Source organism: Pristis pectinata, chromosome 6 (genome assembly GCF_009764475.1).
Source record: "Pristis pectinata isolate sPriPec2 chromosome 6, sPriPec2.1.pri, whole genome shotgun sequence".
NCBI classification, from domain to species: Eukaryota; Metazoa; Chordata; class Chondrichthyes; order Rhinopristiformes; family Pristidae; genus Pristis; species Pristis pectinata.
This window is the reverse complement of record NC_067410.1, coordinates 80,410,306-80,430,374: the sequence shown is the minus strand read 5'-3', so window position 1 is coordinate 80,430,374 and position 20,069 is coordinate 80,410,306. Positions and strand designations below refer to the sequence as shown.

Below are 20,069 nucleotides of genomic sequence, written 5' to 3'. Positions count from 1 at the left end.
GTGAGTAGCTGGTAAGTAGGTAAAGGTAAGGTTTTACCTGTTATCTGTTTATATATTTTTAAGTGGGAAAAACTAGGGGGGGGAAGAAAAAAGAATTAGTTCAGATGAAGGACATGGTGGTGTGCTGCAGCTGCTTGATGTGGGAACCCGTGGACCTTGCTGTGGTCCACAATGGCCACATCTGCAGTAAGTGCTTGAGGCTGGAGGAACCTCGGCTCAGAATTGATGAGCTGGAGTTGCAGCTTCAAACACTGTGAAGCATCAGGGAGGGGGAGAGTTATGTAGATACTGTACATCAGGTGACAGTCACTCCCCCTTAGAGCAGGTACTTCTGGAGTCCAGGAAGTAGATAGAAGGGTGACTGTAAGGGAAGGGAAAAGGAAAAGGAAAACGAACAGGCAGATAGCGCAGAGGACCCCGGAGGCTGTTCCCCTCAATAACAGGTTTGGAATAACGCTTTGGAAGCTGTTGAGGGAGATGACCTGCCAGGGCCTAGTAGCAGTAGCCAGGTCTATGGCACTGGGACCGCTCCTGCTGCTTAGAAGGGAAGGGAGGAGAAGAGGAAGGCAGTAGTGATAGGGGACTCAATAGTCAGGGAAATAGATAGGAGGTTCTGTGGCAGTGAGCATGAATCCTGGATGGTATGTTGCCTCCCAGGTGCCAGGGTCCAAGATGTCACTGATCGGGTCCACAGGATTCTAGAGCGGGAGGGAGAACAGCCAGAAGTCGTGGTTCATGTTGATACCAACGACGTAGGTAGGAAGAAGGATGAGGTCCTGAAAAGTGAGTTTAGCGAGCTAGGCAGAAGAACAGGACCTCAAGGGTAGCAATCTTGGGATTGCTGCCAGTGCCACGCAACAGTGAAGGTAGGAATAGGAGGAGATGGCAAATAAATGCGTGGCTGAGAAGTTGGTGCAGGAGGGAGGGTTTTAGATTTTTGGATCATTGGGATCTCCTCTGGGGAAGGTGGGACCTGTACAGAGAGGACAGGTTACACCCGAACCTGAGGCGGGCCATTATCCTTGCAGCCAGGTTTGCTAGGGTGGTTCAGGAGGGTTTAAACTAGATTGTGAGGGGCAAGGGAACTGGAGGAGTAGGTCAGAGGAAGAAGGGGATGGGGGAAAAGTCAGATCTGACAGGTACAGAGGCTTTGAGGAAGGAGAAGCAGAGTACAGGCTATTAAAGTAGTAAGGTGGATGGGCTAAAGTGCATGTTCTTAAATGCAAGAAGCATCAGGAATAAGGAAGATGAACTGAGAGCTCGGATAAGTACGTGGGACTACGATATTGTGGCTATTACAGAGACATGGCTGACATCAGGGCAGGAATGGATATTGAATATTCCTGTATTTCAGTGTTTTAAAAGGGATAGGGAGGGGGGGGGGAGAAGAGGAGGAGGGGTGGTGATACTGGTCAGGGACACTGTTACAGCTGCAGAAAGGGTGGATAATGTCGAAGGATCCTCTCTAGAGTCAATATGGGTGGAAGTTAGGAACAAGAAAGGAGCAGTTACCCTCCTGGGAGTATTCTATAGGCCCCCCCCCCCCCCCCCCGGTAGCAGCAGGGATATTGAGGAGCAGATTGGGAGGCAGTTTTTGGAAAGATGCGAAAATAACAGGGTTATTATAATGGGAGACTTCAACGTTCCAAATATTGATTGGCACCTACTTAGTGCCAAAGGTTTAGATGGGGCGGAGTTTGTTAAGTGTGTCCAGGATGGATTCCTGTCACGGTATGTTGACAGGCTGACTAGAGGGAATGCCATATTAGATCTAGTTTTAGGTAATGAACCGGGACAGGTGACAGATCTATCAGTGGGTGAGCATTTGGGGGACAGTGACCACTGCTCCATAACCTTTAGAATTGTCATGGACAGGGATAGGAGCAAAGAGGACGGGAAGATATTTAATTGGGGAAAGGTGAATTATGAGGCTATAAGGCGAGAACTTGGGAGTGTAAATTGGGTTGACATTTTTGAAGGGAAATGTACTATGGAGATGTGGTCGATGTTCAGGGATCTTTTGCAGGATGTTAAGGATAAATTTGACCCGGTGAGACAGAGAAGGAATGGCAGGGTGAAGGAACCATGGGTGACGAGAGAGGTGGAACAACTAGTTAGGAAGAAGACGGCAGCATACATAAGGTGTAAACAGTAAGGATCAGACAGGGCTCACGAGGAATATAGAGTAGCAAGGAAGGAACTTAAGAAAGGGCTGAGGAGAGTGAGAAGGGGACATGAAAAGGCTTTGGCGAGTAGGGTTAAGGAGAATCCCAAGGCTTTTTTCTCGTACATGAAGAGCAGAAGGATGACTAGAGTAAAGGTAGGTCTGATTAAAGACAAAGGTGGGAGGATGTGCCTGGAAGCTGTGGAAGTGGGTGAGATTCTCAATGAATACTTCTCTTCAGTATTCACCAAGGAGGGGGGTCTTGATGATGCTGAGGACAGTGTTGATAAGGGTAATGTTCTAGAGTATGTAGATATCAAGAGAGAGGATGTGTTGGAGTTGTTAGAAAATATTAGGACAGATAAATCCCCGGGGCCTGACGGAATATTCCCCAGGCTGCTTCGTGAGGTGAGGGAAGAGATTGCTGAACTGTTGGTTAGGATCTTTGAGTCCTCGTTGTCCATGGGGATGGTACCGGAGGATTGGAGGGTGGCGAATGTTGTCCCCTTATTCAAAAAAGGTAGTAGGGACAGTCCAGGGAATTACAGACCAGTGAGCCTTACATCTGTGGTGGGTAAGCTGTTAGAAAGGATTCTAAGAAATAGGATCTATGAGCATTTAGAGAACCATGGACTGATTAGGGACAGCCAGCATGGCTTTGTGAAGGGAAGATCTTGCCTCACAAGCCTGACAGGGTTCTTTGAGGAGGTGACCAGGAAGATTGATGAGGGTAGTGCAGTGGATGTGGTCTACATGGATTTTAGTAAGGCATTTGATAAGGTTCCGCATGGTAGGCTTCTTCAGAAGGTCAGAGGCCAAGGGATCCAGGGAGGCTTGGCAGTGTGGATTCAGAATTGGCTTGCCTGAAGAAAGCAGAAGGTTGTGGTGGAGGGAGTGCATTCGGGTTGGAGGGCTGTGACTAGTGGTGTCCCACAGGGATCTGTTCTGGGACCTCTACTTTTTGTGATATTTATTAATGACTTAGATGAGGGGGTAGAAGGGTGGGTTAGCAAGTTTTCAGATGACACAAAGATCGGTGGTGTTGTGGATAGTGTGGAGGGCTGTCGAAGCTTACAGAGGGATATTGATGGGATGCAGAGCTGAGCTGACAAGTGGCAGATGGAGTTCAATCCAGAGAAGTGTAAGGTAGTACACTTAGGAAGGACAAACTCCAAGGCGGAATACAAGGTAAACGGCAGGATTCTGGGCAGTGTAGAGGAGCAGAGGGATCTGGAGGTTCATATCCACAGATCACTGAAAGTCGCCTCACAGGTAGATAGGGTAGTTAAGAAAGCTTATGGGATGTTAGCTTTCATAAGTCGTGGGATCGAGTTTAAGAGCCACGAAGTAATGATGCAGCTTTACAAAACTCTGGTTAGGCCACACCTGGAGTACTGTGTCCAGTTCTTGTCGCCTCATTATTGGAAAGATGTGAAGGCGTTGGAAAGGGTGCAGAGGAGATTTACCAGGATGCTGCCTGGATTAGAGAGTATGGATTATGAGGAGAGACTAAAGGAGCTAGGGCTTTACTCATTGGAGAGGAGGACGACGAGGGGAGACATGATAGAGGTATACAAAATATTGAGAGGAATGGATAGAGTGGACAGCCAGTGCCTCTTTCCCGGGGCACCAATGCTCAAAACAAGAGGACATGGCTTTAAGGTAATGGGTGGGAAGTTCAAGGGAGATATCAGAGGGAGGTTTTTCACCCAGAGTGTGGTTGGTGCATGGAATGCGCTGCCTGGGGTGGTGGTGGAGGCTGATATGTTGGTCAAGTTCAAGAGATTGTTAAATAAGCATATGGAGGAATTTAAGATAAAGGGATATGTGGGAGGAATGGGTTAGATAGTCTTAGGTGTGGTTTGAAGGGCAGCACAACATGGTGGGCCGAAGGGCCTGTATTGTGCTGTATTGTTCTATGGTTTTATGGTGACAGATGTATCCCCTTCATAATGCAATTTCAAACCAATCAACGTATCATTTCAGTTGATAGAAGTTCCATTCTTAGTTTTGTATCTTTGCTTTGAATCCTCTGCAAATGCTTTCAAGATCTATGGTGGCTGGTAATGCTTAAAACACAGCTAGAGTGAAGATGCCAGATCTGAGCTGACCCCCTGCAGCCCAGAGGCATCAGGCAAGGTTTACAAGGTCTCAGACAACAAGCTGCTGTGGCCTTATCCTGGAAGGCCCCTACCCCACTGCCTTTGTTATGAATCAAAGTTGGAGGTAGAGTTGTGTAACATCACTCTATTTTACTATTTTTACTTGTCTGCAATATTCCAACATTTAAAGAATACTAAAATTGCTGTAAGCAAAGATTTAATTGAAAAAGTCTCTGACTGTCCAATCTATGCCTCTTGTCATCTTGTACACCTCTATCAAGTCACCTCTCATCCTCCTTCTCTCAAAACACCTTCAATATAAAAAACATTAAGGCAAAGTAGAACAATTAAAGATACTTAATTGTTTAATAGAACTCTGGTTAGATCACACTTGGAGTATTGTGTTTGGTTCTGGTCGCCTCATTGGAAGGATGTGGAAGTTTTAGAGATGGTGCAGAGGAGATTTACCAGGATGCTGCCTGAATTGGAGAGCATGTCTTATGAGGATAGGTTGAGTGAGCTAGGGCTTTTCCCTTTGGAGAGGAAGAGGATGAGATGTGACTTGATAGAGGTGTACAAGATGACAAGAGGCATAGATCGAGTGGACAGTCAGAGACTTTCTCCCAGGGCGAAAATGGCTAACATGAGGGGGCATAATTTTAAGGTGATTGGAGGAAGGTAAAAGGGGGAAATATCAGAGACAATTTTTTTTTGTACACAGAGAGTGGTGGGTGCATGGAATGCACTGATGGCAGAGGTTGTGGGGGCAGATACATTCGTGATATTTAAGAGACTCTTGGATGGCCAAATGAATGATATTGTTTAAACAATTGTTTAAAAGAAGAATTCAGTAAAGATGTGGAATTTGTAGCATGATGGGGGTTTTGCGATTGGAATACACAGAGTCCAGCGATGGAGCATTTGAGACCCTTTCTGGGCCTAGTGGGTCTTCAGGACTCTGGGAGTCACTTACACAGCAGCAGCTGGAAGTAGGTATTTCTTTCTGACACATCAGACCACAGTCAGCACATTTCACCCCTGTCATCACTAAATTTCAATCTATATTTTACTTCATACTTCAAAATTACTGGGTAAGCATATTACAGTGAGAGACATTGATTTTTATTCTATAAACAAATTTCTCACCTTGGCAGAAACACTTCAACCTTCTGCTTCTTTACATAGCTTGCCCACTCATTAATTAGTTGGGTTTTAATAAGGGGTTCCAAAGTGGCCAGTTGTACTTCCTGTCTTGGGAGAACTATCATCATACTCAGTTTGTCACCAAGGTAAGGCATTTCTAACACCTGGTACACTCCTCCTGCTTCATTGGAGCCATCACTGAACTCACCTAGAAACAAAAAGTTGCATCCATAAATAACTCACAACCTCACACTGTCCCACAGTCAATGAAATGCAGTTTAAGTAATAGTTAACTACTTTTTATTACTTTTATGCGAAGGACAAATATCAGCCAGGACACTGAAAAGAATTCTGTAACAATTCTTCGAAATATGGCCATTGAATCTTACGTTCATTGACGGGGCAGATGGATCATTTAGACTCATCCAAAAGGCAATGCCTCCAGCAGTGTAACATGCCTTTAGAACAACATTGCAACAGCCACCTAGATTTGTACTCTACCCTCTGCAGTGGAGCTTCACGGTAGCGTAGCGGTTAGCGTGACGCTATTACAGTGCCAGCGATCAGGGTTCGATTCCCGTCGCTGTTTGTAAGGAGTTTGTACGTTCTCCCATGTCTGCGTGGGTTTCCTCTGGGTGCTCCGGTTTCCTCCCACATTCTAAAGACGTACGCGTAGGTTAATATGGGGTTTAAAATGGGCAGTGCGGACTCGTTGGGCCGGAAGGGCCTGTTACCACGCTGTAAATAAAATTTAAATTTAAAAACTTTAAACTCACGACTACTAACTTTGTAGCACTCTTCCTTCTAACTGAGTCACAGGTTGCAGAATTGCATTGTAGTAAAGTAATGGGAGGGAGGGAGGGACGGAGGGAGGGAGGGAGGGAGGGAGGGAGGGAGGGAGCAGAGAATAGAAAGAAAGCAGGGGAGAAGGGGGGAGAAAGGAGAAAAAGGAAGAAAAATAAAGAGGAACACAACACATGGGATGGTTTGAGCAAAATCAGGGCCATTATGGATTTGGTCTCACATTCAGAATTCACATTCCCTCTAACATCCATTTCACTGTAATAATACCTCACCAAGTGGTTAGATGCACTGGAACATGGAAACATAAAAACTCATTGTGTCCAGTTCATCACAGTATTACAAGGTTATGTAACTATACAAGGTTAAGGAAACAAAGAAATACTGTTCTCTATCAAATTTGAACTTTCATTCCCATTGGCAAGGCAGCTGAATGGAAAGGTCAGTTTTAATTAACTGTGCAAAAATAATTAAACATTTCCAAACCATAGAAGAAGTCTCCTTGTTGGTGCATCATAGGTATCTGTATTTCACTTTCATCATCTTTGGTAAAAGGGAAAGTGTGTGTATGCTCTGCTCTGAATGGAGACTTCCAGTTTCCTTTAAAGTAAATTGCATTGACGAGGACTACATGGGCCAAGGCACTGAAGTCTTCCTCTGATAAAAGGCTTTGTATTTTACCTGCATAGATAAAAGAAAAGATCAAAGAATTTCATTTTACAGAGATACAAATTCAACAGGGAACTACATTATACGCCCAAACTCATTAGTAACTAAACAAAACCAATCTTGCAAATTTAGCTACTGTTAATGTTCCACAGCTGGTTGCAAAATTGGAAAAGATTTGTTAAATCTTGATGCTCTGGGAATGAAATCTCTGGCTTGCAAATTGAAAATCCTTTTGCAACAACGATCCCTAAATCATGAGAAGTTATTCGTAACGTGCAGGAGTGAATGCTCATTTTGAGGAATGAGGTGCCAGTCAGCAGCCTGTATTGTCCTGGAGTGCATTGATTCTATGGAGTTTTATAGAACTTATGCAGATCCAGGCAGTATTCCTTCACATTTATAGCTTTTACTTCATGGAGGGGAAATGAAGTTTGATGAATGAGATGGGGAATGTCTACAGCAACTATCCAGTCCCTCATCTGCTCCTGTAGCCATATTACTTATGCAGCTAGCTCAGTTAAGTTTCTTGTTAATGGTGTCCTTCAGGATAATGATGATGATGGCAGATGGATATCAATGATGCCATTGAATACCAAGGGGAGATGGTTATGATACTTGCCACTCATCAGATGATCTGGTCCACTCACTGATACACATCGATTCACTCACTATTTCCCCACAGACTAGCCAAGCAATGCCCTGCCATAATTACACTCCCGGAAACTGATCTTTCAGCCAATGTCCCAAATCTTCTACCATCACTGTCCCTGGGCATTCCACATTTAACTGATACAATACACTCAACAGAAGTTAAAGCACTTGCGGGACTCTTAACATTGACTTTGGATCCCATGAAGTCTCCTGGTGTCAGGCCAAACATTGGTAAGGAAATTGCGGTTTTCCACATCCATGTTAAACAGCATTTGTCAGAATCACTGAGGGCAACAAGGACACAGATGTAGTCCGAGTGGAAAAGCTTACTGCTCATTGCCAAGATTGGCTCAATTGCATCACCAAGCTGGCCGAGTCCTGAAAGAAATAGCTGCCAAAAACAGCACGGGGCAAATGGTGAGGGTATCAATTTATGCTGGTAAGAAGAACAGATAGGTTGATAAGTGGCACTTGGACTAAACAAGTGTCAGACAATAACAATCTCCTACCTAGAGTGTAACCATCTCCCCTTGGCACAATGGCATTGCTGTCATCAAATTCAGCATCGTCATTATCCTGAGGGTTATCTCAGGGGGTATGTGAACCAGAGCATCAGGTCAGAAAGTGAAGGGATTGAGGGGAAGATAGATGTCATGATCAATAAATCTAGACGGACGGACAGTCAGAGGCAAGGTAATATACACAATGGGACAGAAGGGTTGAATTGTGTTTATTTTAATACAAGGTGTATTAAGGGTAAGGGAGATGAACTTGGAGCATGGATCAGTGCATGGAACTATGACATTGTGGCCATTACAGAGACTTGATTGAGAGAGGGACAGGACTGGCTGCTTAATGTTCCATGGATTGACTGTTTTAGAAGAGATAGAAAGGGAGGTAAAAGGTGGGGAGGAGTTGCACTATTAAGCGGGGGACAATGTCACAGCTGAACTCAGAGGAGACATAATGGGGGGCTTATCCACCGACTCCATATGGGAAAAAATAAGAAAAATACAATCACTAATAGGACTCTCTTTAATCCTCCTTGGCAAGTAGGATTAAAGAAAATTCAAAGGCATTCTGTACAGACATCAAGACAAGAGGATAACTAAAGAGAGGGTAGGACCACTCAAGGATAAAGGAGGGAACATGTGCTTGGAGGTGAAGGCTGTGAGCAAGGTCCAAAATGAGTACTTTGTGTTGGTTTCATCATGAAAAGCACATGGAGGATAGTGAGATCGGTGTGGAGCATGACAATATGCTAGGGCATTTTGAGATATTTGGGTGTCTTGAAGAACATCAAGTCCCCAGGGCCTGGTGGGATATACCCCAGGTTATTGAAAGAGACAAGAGATGAGATTGCTGGGGCCTTGACCAAGGTCTTTGTATCCTCTCTAGCCACAGGTGAGGTCCTGGAGGACTGACGGGCAGCTAATGTTGTTCCTTTGTTCAAGAAGAGAAATAGGGATAATCCTGGAAATTATAGACTGGCGAGTCTCTCATCAGTGGTAGGGAAGCTATTGGAAGAATTCCTAGCAATAGGATTTATGATCATTTGGAAAAGAATAACCCAATTAGGGACAGTCAGCATGGCTTTGTGTGAGGCAGGTCACGTCTTACTAACTCGACTGAGTTTTTTTTGAGGAGCTGACGAAGATGAGCAATGAACGTAGAGCTGTGGATGTTGTCTGAATGGAATTGAGTAAAGCATTTGACAATGTCCCTCATGGTAGGCTCATCCAGAAGATTAAGATGCATGGGATCTATGGTGAATTGGCTCCTCCATAGAAGACAGAGAGTAGTGGTCAATGGGTGTCATTCTGGCTGGAGGTCTGTAAATAGTGGTGTTCCACAGTTTTGACCTCTGCTGTTTGTGATATTGAATGAAAACTTGGATGGGTGGGTTAGTAAGTTTCCAGGTGACATGAAGATTGGTGATGTTGTGGATAGTGTAGAAGATTGCCAAAGGATACAGATCAGTTTCAGATATGGGCAGAGAAATGGCAGATGGAGTTTAATCTGTCCAAATGCGAGGTGTTGCACTTTGGGAGATTAAATGTAAAGGGATGCTACACTGTTAATGGCAAGACCCTTAAAAGCATTGATGTATAGAGGGATCTTGGGGTCCAAGCTCATAGCTCCCTGAGAGTGGCCACACAAGTTGATAGGGCAGTAAAGGCAACATATGACACACTTGCCTTTATTAGTAGAGGCATTGAGTGCAAAACTCAGGAAGTTACGCTGCAGCTTTATAAAACTCTGCCACATTTAGAATATTGCATTCAATTCTGGTCACCTGAACATAGGAAAGATGTAGAGGCTTATAGAGGGTGCAGAAGAGGTTTTACCAGGATGCTGCCTGGATTAGAGGGCAGGTGTTACAAGGAGAGGTTGGACAAACTTGGGTTGTTTTCTCTGGAGCGGCAGTGACTAAGGGGAGATCTGACAGAAGTTTATAAAATTATGAGAGGCATAGATTAAGTTGACAGCTGGGATATTTTCTCTCTGGGTGAAATGTCTAATACTAGAGGGCATACATTTAAGGTGAGAGGGGGAAGTTCAAAGGAGATATGTGGGGCAAGTTTTTTTTACAAAACAGAGAGTGGTGGGTCCCTGGAATGGGCTGCCAGAGGTGGTAGTGGAGGCAGATATGTTAGAGGCCTTTAACAGGCTCATAGACAGGCACATGAATATACAGAGAATGGAGGTATATGGACCATGTGCAGGCAGAAGAGATTAGAGTAACGAGGTGTCATTAGCTTGATTAGTTCAGCACAACATCGTGGGCTGAAGGGCGTGTTCCTGTACTGCTCTAATGCTCAATGTTCTTACCACTGACAGGAAACTTAATTGAGCCAGTTGCTCAAGTACTTGGTTGAAAAAAATAGATGAGGGTCTGTAGTGACATTCTCTTCCCACCACCCTCACCCCTCATGAAGCACCGCTATAAATGTGAAGGAATACTTTCCACTTGTTTGGATCCACACAAGTTCCATAACAGTCAGGAGAATTAACACAATCCAGTCATTTCCACACACTGCAAATATGTTTTCATGATTCAGCAATCATTATTGCAAGGGATTTCAATCTACAAGCCATTAATTTCATTTCTAAAGTAGCAAGATTTAAAAAATCAATTACAATTTAGCAACTCACAGTTTTAGTGTGTCCTAACACGTTTGTGATGTGACTCACCAGTACTTCGTAATCGGCAATACTTACTATCAGTTTGATTTTGTACCCATTCATTGATAAGATCAGCCACTGAAGAAGGATGGTTGAAGTCAACATTTTCAACACTGGCACCGAAATATCTTTTCAGCATTTGTAGGTAATTGTCACTCAGTTGAAATCCTTCCCGCACAAACAACGAGTTGGCAACTTCCATTACATACTGCTGATGATCTGCTTTCATGGATTGAGAAAGGTCCTGGAAGAAGTCAAATTCCTCATCTGTATGGAACAGAAATTAGCATTTTTATAAAATAATATACTCCATGATAATAGACATCACTATTGGAACTCTTCTCATTTGCAAGATCTCTTATTCTTTAAAGAAAACTCCAGACAAGTAGGAATTTACAACAAAGGGCAAGAGGGGAAGAAGTCTCTTGGGTGAGCTTGAAAATCATTTTCAGAAACATCTCAATTTTTAAAGCAGAGGAAACAAAGAAACTAATAGAAATGTAGTGCAAAAGAAAAATACAATCATTTTTTATCTTAAAGAACTGTACAACAGAACAAGCAATTTTGACTACATGGAGGACGCCATCATTCCGAGAATAATGAATTAAACACCACATTTAAATTCCTATGTCATCCATGCATGGCAACATAGAACAGCACAGCACAGTACGGGCCCCTCGGCCCACAATGTTGTGCTGAACTATATGAACACCTCCTCCATAATCAATCTAACCCTTCCCTCCTGCAGAGCCCTTAATCTTCCATTTTTTCTTACTTCATTGTGCCCATCTAAGAGCCTTTTAAATGTCCCAATTGTATCAGCCTCTACCACCACCCCCGACAGTGCGTTCCAGGTACCCACCACTCTGTGCAAAGAACCTACCTCTGACTTCTCCCCTGAACATTCCTCCTCTGACAAATGGATCTCTTCTGATATTTGCTATTACTGCCCTGGGGAAAAGGTGCTGGCTGTCCACTCTATCTATGCCCCTCATAATCTTATACACTTTTATCAAGTCGCCTCTCATCCTACATCGCTCCAAACAGAAAAGCCCTACTTCACTCAACCTTTCCTCATAAGACATGTTCTCTAATCCAGGCAGCATCCTGGTAAATCTCCTCTGCACCCTCTAAAGTGTCCACATCCTTCCTATAACGAGGTGACCAGAACCAAACAAAATAACCAGAGTTTTATAGAACCGCTACATTACCTCGCAGCTCTTGGACTCAGTCCCCCAACTAATGAATGCTAGCACACCATACACCTTCTTAACCACCCTATCAACTTGCGTGGCAACTTTGAGGAATCTATGGACTTGGACTCCAAGATCCCTCTGTTCCGGCTCACTGCTCAGAATCCTGCCATTAACCTTGTACTCCGCCTTCATAGTTGTTCTTTCAAAGTGTATCACTTCACACTTTTCTGGATTGAACTCCATCTGCCACTACTCAGCCCAGCTTTGCATCCTATCAATATCCCGTTGTAACCCTCGACAACCTTCTACACTATCCACAACCCCTCCAACCTTCGTGTCATCTGTAAACTTACTAACCCATCCCTCCACTCCGTCATCCAAATCACAAAGAGCAGGGGTCCCGGAACAGATCCCTGTGGAACACCACTTGTCACCAACCTCCAGGCAGAATATTCTCCATCTACTACCACCCTCTGCCTTCTGTGGGCAAATCAATTCTGAATCCACGCAGCCAAGTCTCCATGCATCCCATGCCTCATGACTTTCTGGATGAGCCTACCATGGGGAACCTTTGTGAAACGCTTTACTAAAGTCCATACACACCACATCCACCACTCTATCTTCAATTATTTGTTTTGTCACTTCCTTGAAAAACTCAATTAGGCTCGTGAGGCACGACCTGCCCCTCACAAAGCCATGCTGACTATCCCTAATGAGACTATGCTTCTCCAAATGCTCGTAAATCCTGTCCCCAAGAATCCTCTCCAATATCTTGCTGACCACTGATGCAAGACTCACTGGTCTAGAATTCCCAGGATCATCCCTCTTACCTTTCTTGAACAAGGGAACAATAATGGCCATCCTCCAATCCTCTGGCACCACTCCGGTGGCCAGGGAGGATGCAAATATTATTGTCAACGCCCCAACAATCTCTTCCCTCACCTCCCGTAGGAACCTGGAGTATATCCCGTCTGGCCATGGGGACTTATCTATCCTAATGTTTTTCAGAAGCTCCAACACTGCCTCTTCCTTAACCTTGGCATGCTCCAGCACATTAGTCTGATCTACGCTGACCTCACATTCAAAGTCTCTTTCCCTAGAGAACAATGAAGCAAAGTATTCATTAAGGACCTCCCCTACCTCCAGGCATATTTTTCCCCCTTTATCCCTGAGCGATCCTACCCTCACTCTAGTCATCCTCCTGTTCCTCACGTATGTATAGAGCGCCTTGGGGTTTTCCTTAATTCTGCTCACTAAGGCCTTCTCATGCTCCCTTCTAGCTCTCCTAAGACCTCTCTTGAGCTCCTTCCTGGCTACCTTTAATTTTCAAGAGCACTGACTGATTTTTGCTTCCAAAAGCTCAAGTATGCTTCTTTCTTCTTCTTGACTAAATATTTCACCTCTTGTCAACCATAGTTCCTTTACCCTACCATCCGTTCCCTGTCTCAGTGGGACAAACCTATCCAGAACCCCATGCAAGTGTTCCCTAAACAGCCTCCACATTTCTTCTGTGCATTTCCCTGAGAAAATCTGTTCCAATTTACACTCCCAAGATCCTGCCTAATACCGTTGTAATTAGCCCTCCCCCAATTAAAAACTTTCCCATATTGTCTGCTTCTATCCCTGTCCATGGTTATGCAAAAGGTCAGGGAGTTGTGGCCAATATCCCCAAAATGCTTGCCCACCCTCAGGGTGGTCACCTGACCAGGTTCATTGCCTAGTACCAGATCCAGTATGGCCTCTCCTCTAGTCACCTTTCCACATACCGTGTCAGGAATCCTTCCTGGACACATCAAACAAATTCTGCCCCATCTAAACCTTTTGCACTAAGGAGGTGCCATTTAATATTAGGGAAGTTGAAGTCTCCCTGTTACTTTTGTACTTTTCCAAAATCTGCCTACTTATCTGTTCCTCAGTGTCCCTGTGGCTATTGGGGGGCCTATAGAATACTCCCAATAGAGTGATCACTCCCTTCCTGTATCTAACTTCTGCCTATACTGACTCAGTAGATGATCCTTCCATGACATCCTCCCTTTCTGCAGCTGTGATACTATCTGTGTTAGCAATGCCACTCCCCCCCTCTCTTAGCTGCTTCCCTACCCCTTTCGAAACATCTAAACCCTGGATCATCAAGCAGCCAATCCTGCCCTTGCGACAGCCAAGTCTGTCATGGCCACAACATTGTAATTCCACACACTGATCTATGCTCTGAGTTCATCACCCTTATTAACACTTCTCGCATTAAAGACATTTCAACCCATCCAACTGACTGCGTTTATGATCTATCCATTGTCTATCCTTCCTCACAGTCTCTCTGCCCGATGCATCTACCTTTACACCAAGTGACCTAATGCTCTGGTTCCCATCCCCTGCCAACCTAGTTTAAACCCTCCCCAACAGCTCCAGCAAACCTGTCTGTAAGGACATTGGTCCCCTTCCAGTTCAGGTGTAACCTGTCCCTTTTGTACCGGTCATACCTTCCCCAGAAGAGATCCCAGTGATCCACAAATCTGAAACCCTGCCCCCTGCACCAACTCTTCAGCCACGCATTCGTCTGCCATATCTTCCTACTCTTACCCTCACTGGCACGTGGCACAGGCAGCAATCCCGAGATTACCACCCTTGAGGTCCTGCTTTTTCACTTCCTTCCTAACTCCCTATATTCCCTCTTTAGGACTTCATCCCTTTTCCTATCCATGTCATTGGTACCAATGTGTACCATGACATCTGGCTGCTCTCCCTCCCCCTTAAGAATGCTGTGGACTCAATCCGAGACACCTCTGACCCTGGCTCCTGGGGGGGGGGGGGTGTTGGGGGGAGCGCAACATACCATCTGAGAGTCCTGTTCTCATCCCCAGAATCTATCTATTCCTCTAACCAATGAATCCCCTATCACTACCGCAGTCCTCTTCTCCCCCCTTCCTTTCTGTGCCACAGAGCCAGACTCAGTGCCAGAGACCTGGCCGCTGTGGCTTTCCCCTGGTTCTATACAACTCCTCAATGCAATAGAAAATGACAACAGATTGGGCTCAGTAGTAGCAGTTTTTTGAGCTCTAGAAATGAGTTCCAAAAATTATGATTGTGGTCTGTGTGCTCAAGCAAGGGATGAATTGCACCAGATGCTATACTATTGAGGTATTGAGGGCATGGAGCAAATTTGCTTTTGCATGCAGAAGTATGCAAAAGCAAATAGATCATAGCATCAAACAGCATGCATACGCATCACGATTTGAGCTCAGAACTCCATTCATGCTCACTTTTTAAACTTGTATGAGTGAGCTGGTACTGGATAAAATAATCACCAACTAATTATAGGTTAGTTGTTGACTGATTTGTTCTGCTGTTCATACAAGTATCCAATGTATTCTATATTTCTTTCAAGTCACTTTCAAGGAGTGATGTGACAAATGCTGAAGAACTTTTTGCTGAATTCAAGGCTTCACCACAAACCAGTTGCTCCCAGACATTGGTGCAACTGTAAGCACCTATTGGAGTGCAGCTAGACTAGAAGAATGAGCAGAGGGACACAGAGCAGGGCAAGCTGCTGGAGTCGGTATCAGTGCATGGAGAGAAGAAGTGGCTTCCCCAGCATTATATGTTTCCCCATGGTGCAGCAGGCTGTTGACTCCACTCAGATTATTTTTCTGGTACCAAATGTCATTTCTGCTCTACAGAGAATTCAAAATAGATTTTATTACCTCAATTTCCACTTGATGCTTTAGCCACATGCAGATATTTGCCCACATAGGAGTTTTTGTAAAGATTTTATTATTCAATCAACACGTTGATTAAATGAGAGAAATTATAATGAGCAACTAACACACAATTGACTTGTTGCCTACAATGTGCAGACTAAGTGCACAATTCCCATCCCAGTTTTTGGGTGCATTGAATATAATTCCAACAAATACTTTTAACAACAACCCCTGCTGAAATGTGGCAGGCACCTGCAATAATTCCACTAGCTGTAACTGAAAGTTTTAAAAAAATTTTACAAGGTGCAGGTCTTGATTGGTTGATGAAAACTATTCAAGAACACCAATCATTTAAGTTTTGATCATGACATAGGAGCCGTATCCCTGGGAACAAGTTCTCAAAACAGCAACTTCAAGACTCCCAACTCAGGATTAAGTAATGCTGCTTGACAGATGGCTAGAATCATGGAATTGTTGCAGCACAGAAGGAAGTCATTCAGCCCATCCTGTCTCTGCCAGCTCTCAAAACAAGTGACTCTCTAGTTTCAACCAGCAGCATTTTCAATGCAGCCTTTCAAATTTTTCCCCATCATGTACTTATCTGATTTCCTCTTCAAGACCATAATGGATCCTGCCTCCATTATATTTTCAGGCAGTGCATTCCAGCTTGCAACCACATGCTGCGTAAAAAAGGTTTCCTTTATACTGCTTTTAATTTAAACTTGTGACCTCCATTCCTTCGCCCATCCAAAGGAAACAGCCTCTCACTATCCACTCTGACCAGACCCCTCATCATTTTATTGCCCCTCAGCTTTCTCTAAAGGAAACTGTTCCAGGCTCTCTAATCCATCCTTGTAACTGTAAAATTGCATCCTACAAACATTCTCATTAACCTTTTCTGGACACTTTCTAATACCTTCTCATCTTTCCTGCAACGTAATGATCAGAACTGAACACAATATTCCAGCTGAAGCCAGACCAGTTCAGAACAACTTTCCTGCTTTTATGCTCTATGGTTCTATTGATAAAGCCCAGGATATATTTGCTTTACTAACCACTTTTTTTAAACCTGCACTACCACTTTCAATAACTTATGCAAACATACTTCCAGGTCCCATTGCTCCTACACTTGTTTTAGAAGGGTATCTATATTGCCTCTCCTCTTCTTCCTACCAAAACGCATTACCCCACATTAAATTTCAGCTACCATGTACCAAATTCCATTTCGCCGGCTTGTTTATATCCTGCTGTAATCTAACACTATCCTCTTCATAGTTCACAAAATTGCTAAGTATTCTGTCATATGCAGGTTTAGAAATTGTGGCTTGCTCGAAGTTCAGGTCATTAATATGGATCATTTGAGCTTTGAGAATGTAACTTTTAATTTAACCAATTTGCGAGATGGAAGTATGATTCACCTTAATCATCTAAGTACATATTACAATCCCACTGAACAAAAACAATTATGTATGGCAAGATTTACCTCTTTGCATGGAATTGGAGCCCATAACATGTTGAATTTGCTCAAGGGTTGTACCAGCAGCTCCAAGCTCAATCATTCCTAAAGCAATGACGATACTGAAGGGGGAGTAAAAAATATTTTCATCTTTCTGTATTGACCTCAAGTGATGGTAAATTTTCACAGAAAAGTCAGCAGTGATATCATCCTGGATGCCTCCATCTACTGCTACATACTTCACAATCAGGAGGATTAGGAATCCCAGCAATGTTGCCATTTTTCACTTAATTTCCAAGCCTACAGGAAATGGAATAGGAAATCAATTGCACAAGGCAGAGAACAGCATAAAAAATTAAAATATAACATCTAAACAATAAAACTAATATATCAAAGCAACTGAAATTGAGGACAATAAGAACTCTCCTGAAGGCTACGATTCAAAATTAAATCAATAAATTGATTTAAACTACGAACCAGTGACTTCTGCAATTCTTCTCCGATTCCCCAAAAGAAGAAAGTGTAAAAAAGCTTGGCATTTACATAGTGCCTTGTGCTCAGAAATATCCCAACACATTTAATAAAAATAAGTTAGTTTGAGCTTACAGAATGGAGGAAGTGCATGGGCTATGACAGTAAGTGTTTGAATATGTGAGCTTTCCATCTCCTATTACATGAAACTCATGGTGTAACTCAAAACTTTAATACAATTTTGAAAATCTCTATGCATAAATTCTGCCCAATGGCATTGTTATTGCTCAATGTCATCTTACACTATCTCCACTAACACAGGTGCAGAATCTACAAGTCGAATAGCTTCTGTATTATTAATATAATTCATAATAATTAAAGAATGCAATATCGAACAACACTCCCAGCCTCTGATTCTGGTCTCTCGCACAACCACCTCCCTATTCCCCAGCACTGGTAACCATGACTTCATCTGTCTAGGGTCCACTGTCTGAAACTCCCTTTTATTTTCTCCATCTGCATGCTGAAGATCACTTTACGACCCATATTTCTGACAATACTTTTGGTTACCCGTATAACTTCCTTCTTTATCTCAATGAAAATTTGTGAATGAATATATTTTTCTGTAGTACCTTGTGATGCTTTTTCTACCGTATAAAAGGTGTTATATCAATCCAAGTTGCTGTTTTGGTCAATATCAGCACTTCTTTTGATGGGATATGAATAATTATTTTATCCTGGTGTATTTAATACTGCAGAATATCAGTTGTCTTTATGACTTTAAGCATGCAACCTTATTGCCAAGGGAGCAGTGTCAATTCAAAGCTCAGTGAACAGAGAGAAGAAAGGAAGGAAAAACAACATTGTTCATCTTGCAAAGAGACACACAAGAGCAACACAAGGAATCGATGCCAAATGGGAATTGTTAAAAGAGAAAAATAAGCAATCTCAGTCCGACGTTTAGGAAAAGGTACCTCCCTGAATTATGAATTTCAGACATTAAAAAGATAATTTTATTAAAAATCTTAAAATAACCACTCCTTTGAGTGCCAGTTGAGATATTAATTAAGTTCTTACATTAAGTTGTTATTGCTAAATATTTCTACATACAAGGACATTTTGTCATGACTTTTTTCCTCACGGAATGGTTAGTACCATATTCATATTGATATTTCCCTTTCCTTCTAAAGTCCATGACTCGGCAGGTGGAAAAATACAACCAAAATTAAGCCAACTACTTTTCAATTCGGTAGCGGCACACGCATGCTGTTCAGTTTCCTCGCTCCTTAGCGGGTAACTACAGACCACACAAAAGTAGGATTTGATTTTTAGAACAAAAATAATGATATTTAACATACACTTCAATTACGAATTCAGCACAGAAGGGCATAGATCGCACTCAACTGGGCGAAAAATTCACTTGCGACAAAAACATCAAATAATTGCCAAAATGATTCATTTTCTCCTGCATCTTTTGCCACACTCCACGAAATACTCAGTCTTGTAGGCGATGCAAAGAGAAAATAATATTTTATTCTTTTCCTTGCATTATTAGAAATTTTAAAGATATAAACGTTTTCAAAATCAGGAGAGAAAACTACCAGATAATTAGAAGTGAATACTTTTGCAAAAATTACAACACTTTTAAAAAAAAACAAAGCCAATTTTCTTTTTTAAAAAAATCAAAGTAACTCGACTCAACACAGGTGGATACACATGACCTTTCACGTAGTTCGAAAATCTTTTCTACCTGATTCGATTCACGTTTTTAGCTTTTTCACAGTAGAATACTAAAATTCAGCAAGTAATAATCAACAAGGCATTAGACTCTGAGCAATTCAGGCACAAAGCGACGACCACAACTTCACCATCCGGAAGACTGAGAATAAACCCAAGCAGCCCCTGCATACAAATCTACACACACAAATGATGTACAATACGTTAGTTAATTCTATAATATTAGACCAGTATATGCTTCAAGTATACACCATATACAACTTTTTTTGGGCTGCAATTTCGAGCTATCTCCATTCCAGGACCGCTGTTGGATTTCCATAGACGATGTTGAAATCAATCAAAATGCAAAACACCCATACTTGCTTTTTTACGATTAATGAATGGTACAAGAACCTTAAAGAAGATGTTTTCTGCTGTCACATCAGAGATTTTAGGCACAGTATTTTGGAGCCTTGAAATTATTAAACCTAAATTAGAATTCAAAGGGCTAGATGAAATGAAGCAATAGATGTAAATGCCTGCAGCCTTCACGATCCACAGAAGCCCTCGGAGACTAGAGCCAATAGAAAGCCGCCCAGATCTGCAGCCACTGCATCACTGAGCTCCCACACGCACAGCATTGGAACCCCACGACCAGTGCAGCTTTCCATTCGATGACTGGGACGTCAATCTCATGGAATGCGAATGACGCACGGTGGGCGTTGTCGTCCCGGATTCCAGCCTTGCAGGCGTAGTGGCTTGTTCGAACTACAGGTCCCACAGGCCTTTGCGCGGAAGTCCTCGGCGTCAGCGGAATGC

The 20,069-nt window shown here is 43.0% G+C and overlaps 1 protein-coding gene across 2 annotated transcripts in view; it reads right to left on the bottom strand.

The window, feature by feature from the left end:
* The window catches only part of serpini1 (serpin peptidase inhibitor, clade I (neuroserpin), member 1), a 36,436-nt gene extending 16,480 nt beyond the window's left edge, over positions 1-19,956 (bottom strand). The window contains exons 1-5 of one of the 2 annotated variants that reach the window (XM_052017202.1): positions 19,635-19,956; positions 17,091-17,363; positions 10,753-10,983; positions 6,697-6,891; positions 5,413-5,617 (exon numbers count right to left, since the gene is read on the bottom strand). In XM_052017202.1, the coding sequence (XP_051873162.1) occupies positions 5,413-5,617; positions 6,697-6,891; positions 10,753-10,983; positions 17,091-17,343 (884 nt within the window). In that variant the 5' untranslated portion in view covers positions 17,344-17,363; positions 19,635-19,956. The remainder of the gene's footprint in view (positions 1-5,412; positions 5,618-6,696; positions 6,892-10,752; positions 10,984-17,090; positions 17,364-19,634) is intronic. The other variant, XM_052017201.1, reaches the window with a different exon arrangement.
* Positions 19,957-20,069: the final 113 nt, after the last annotated feature.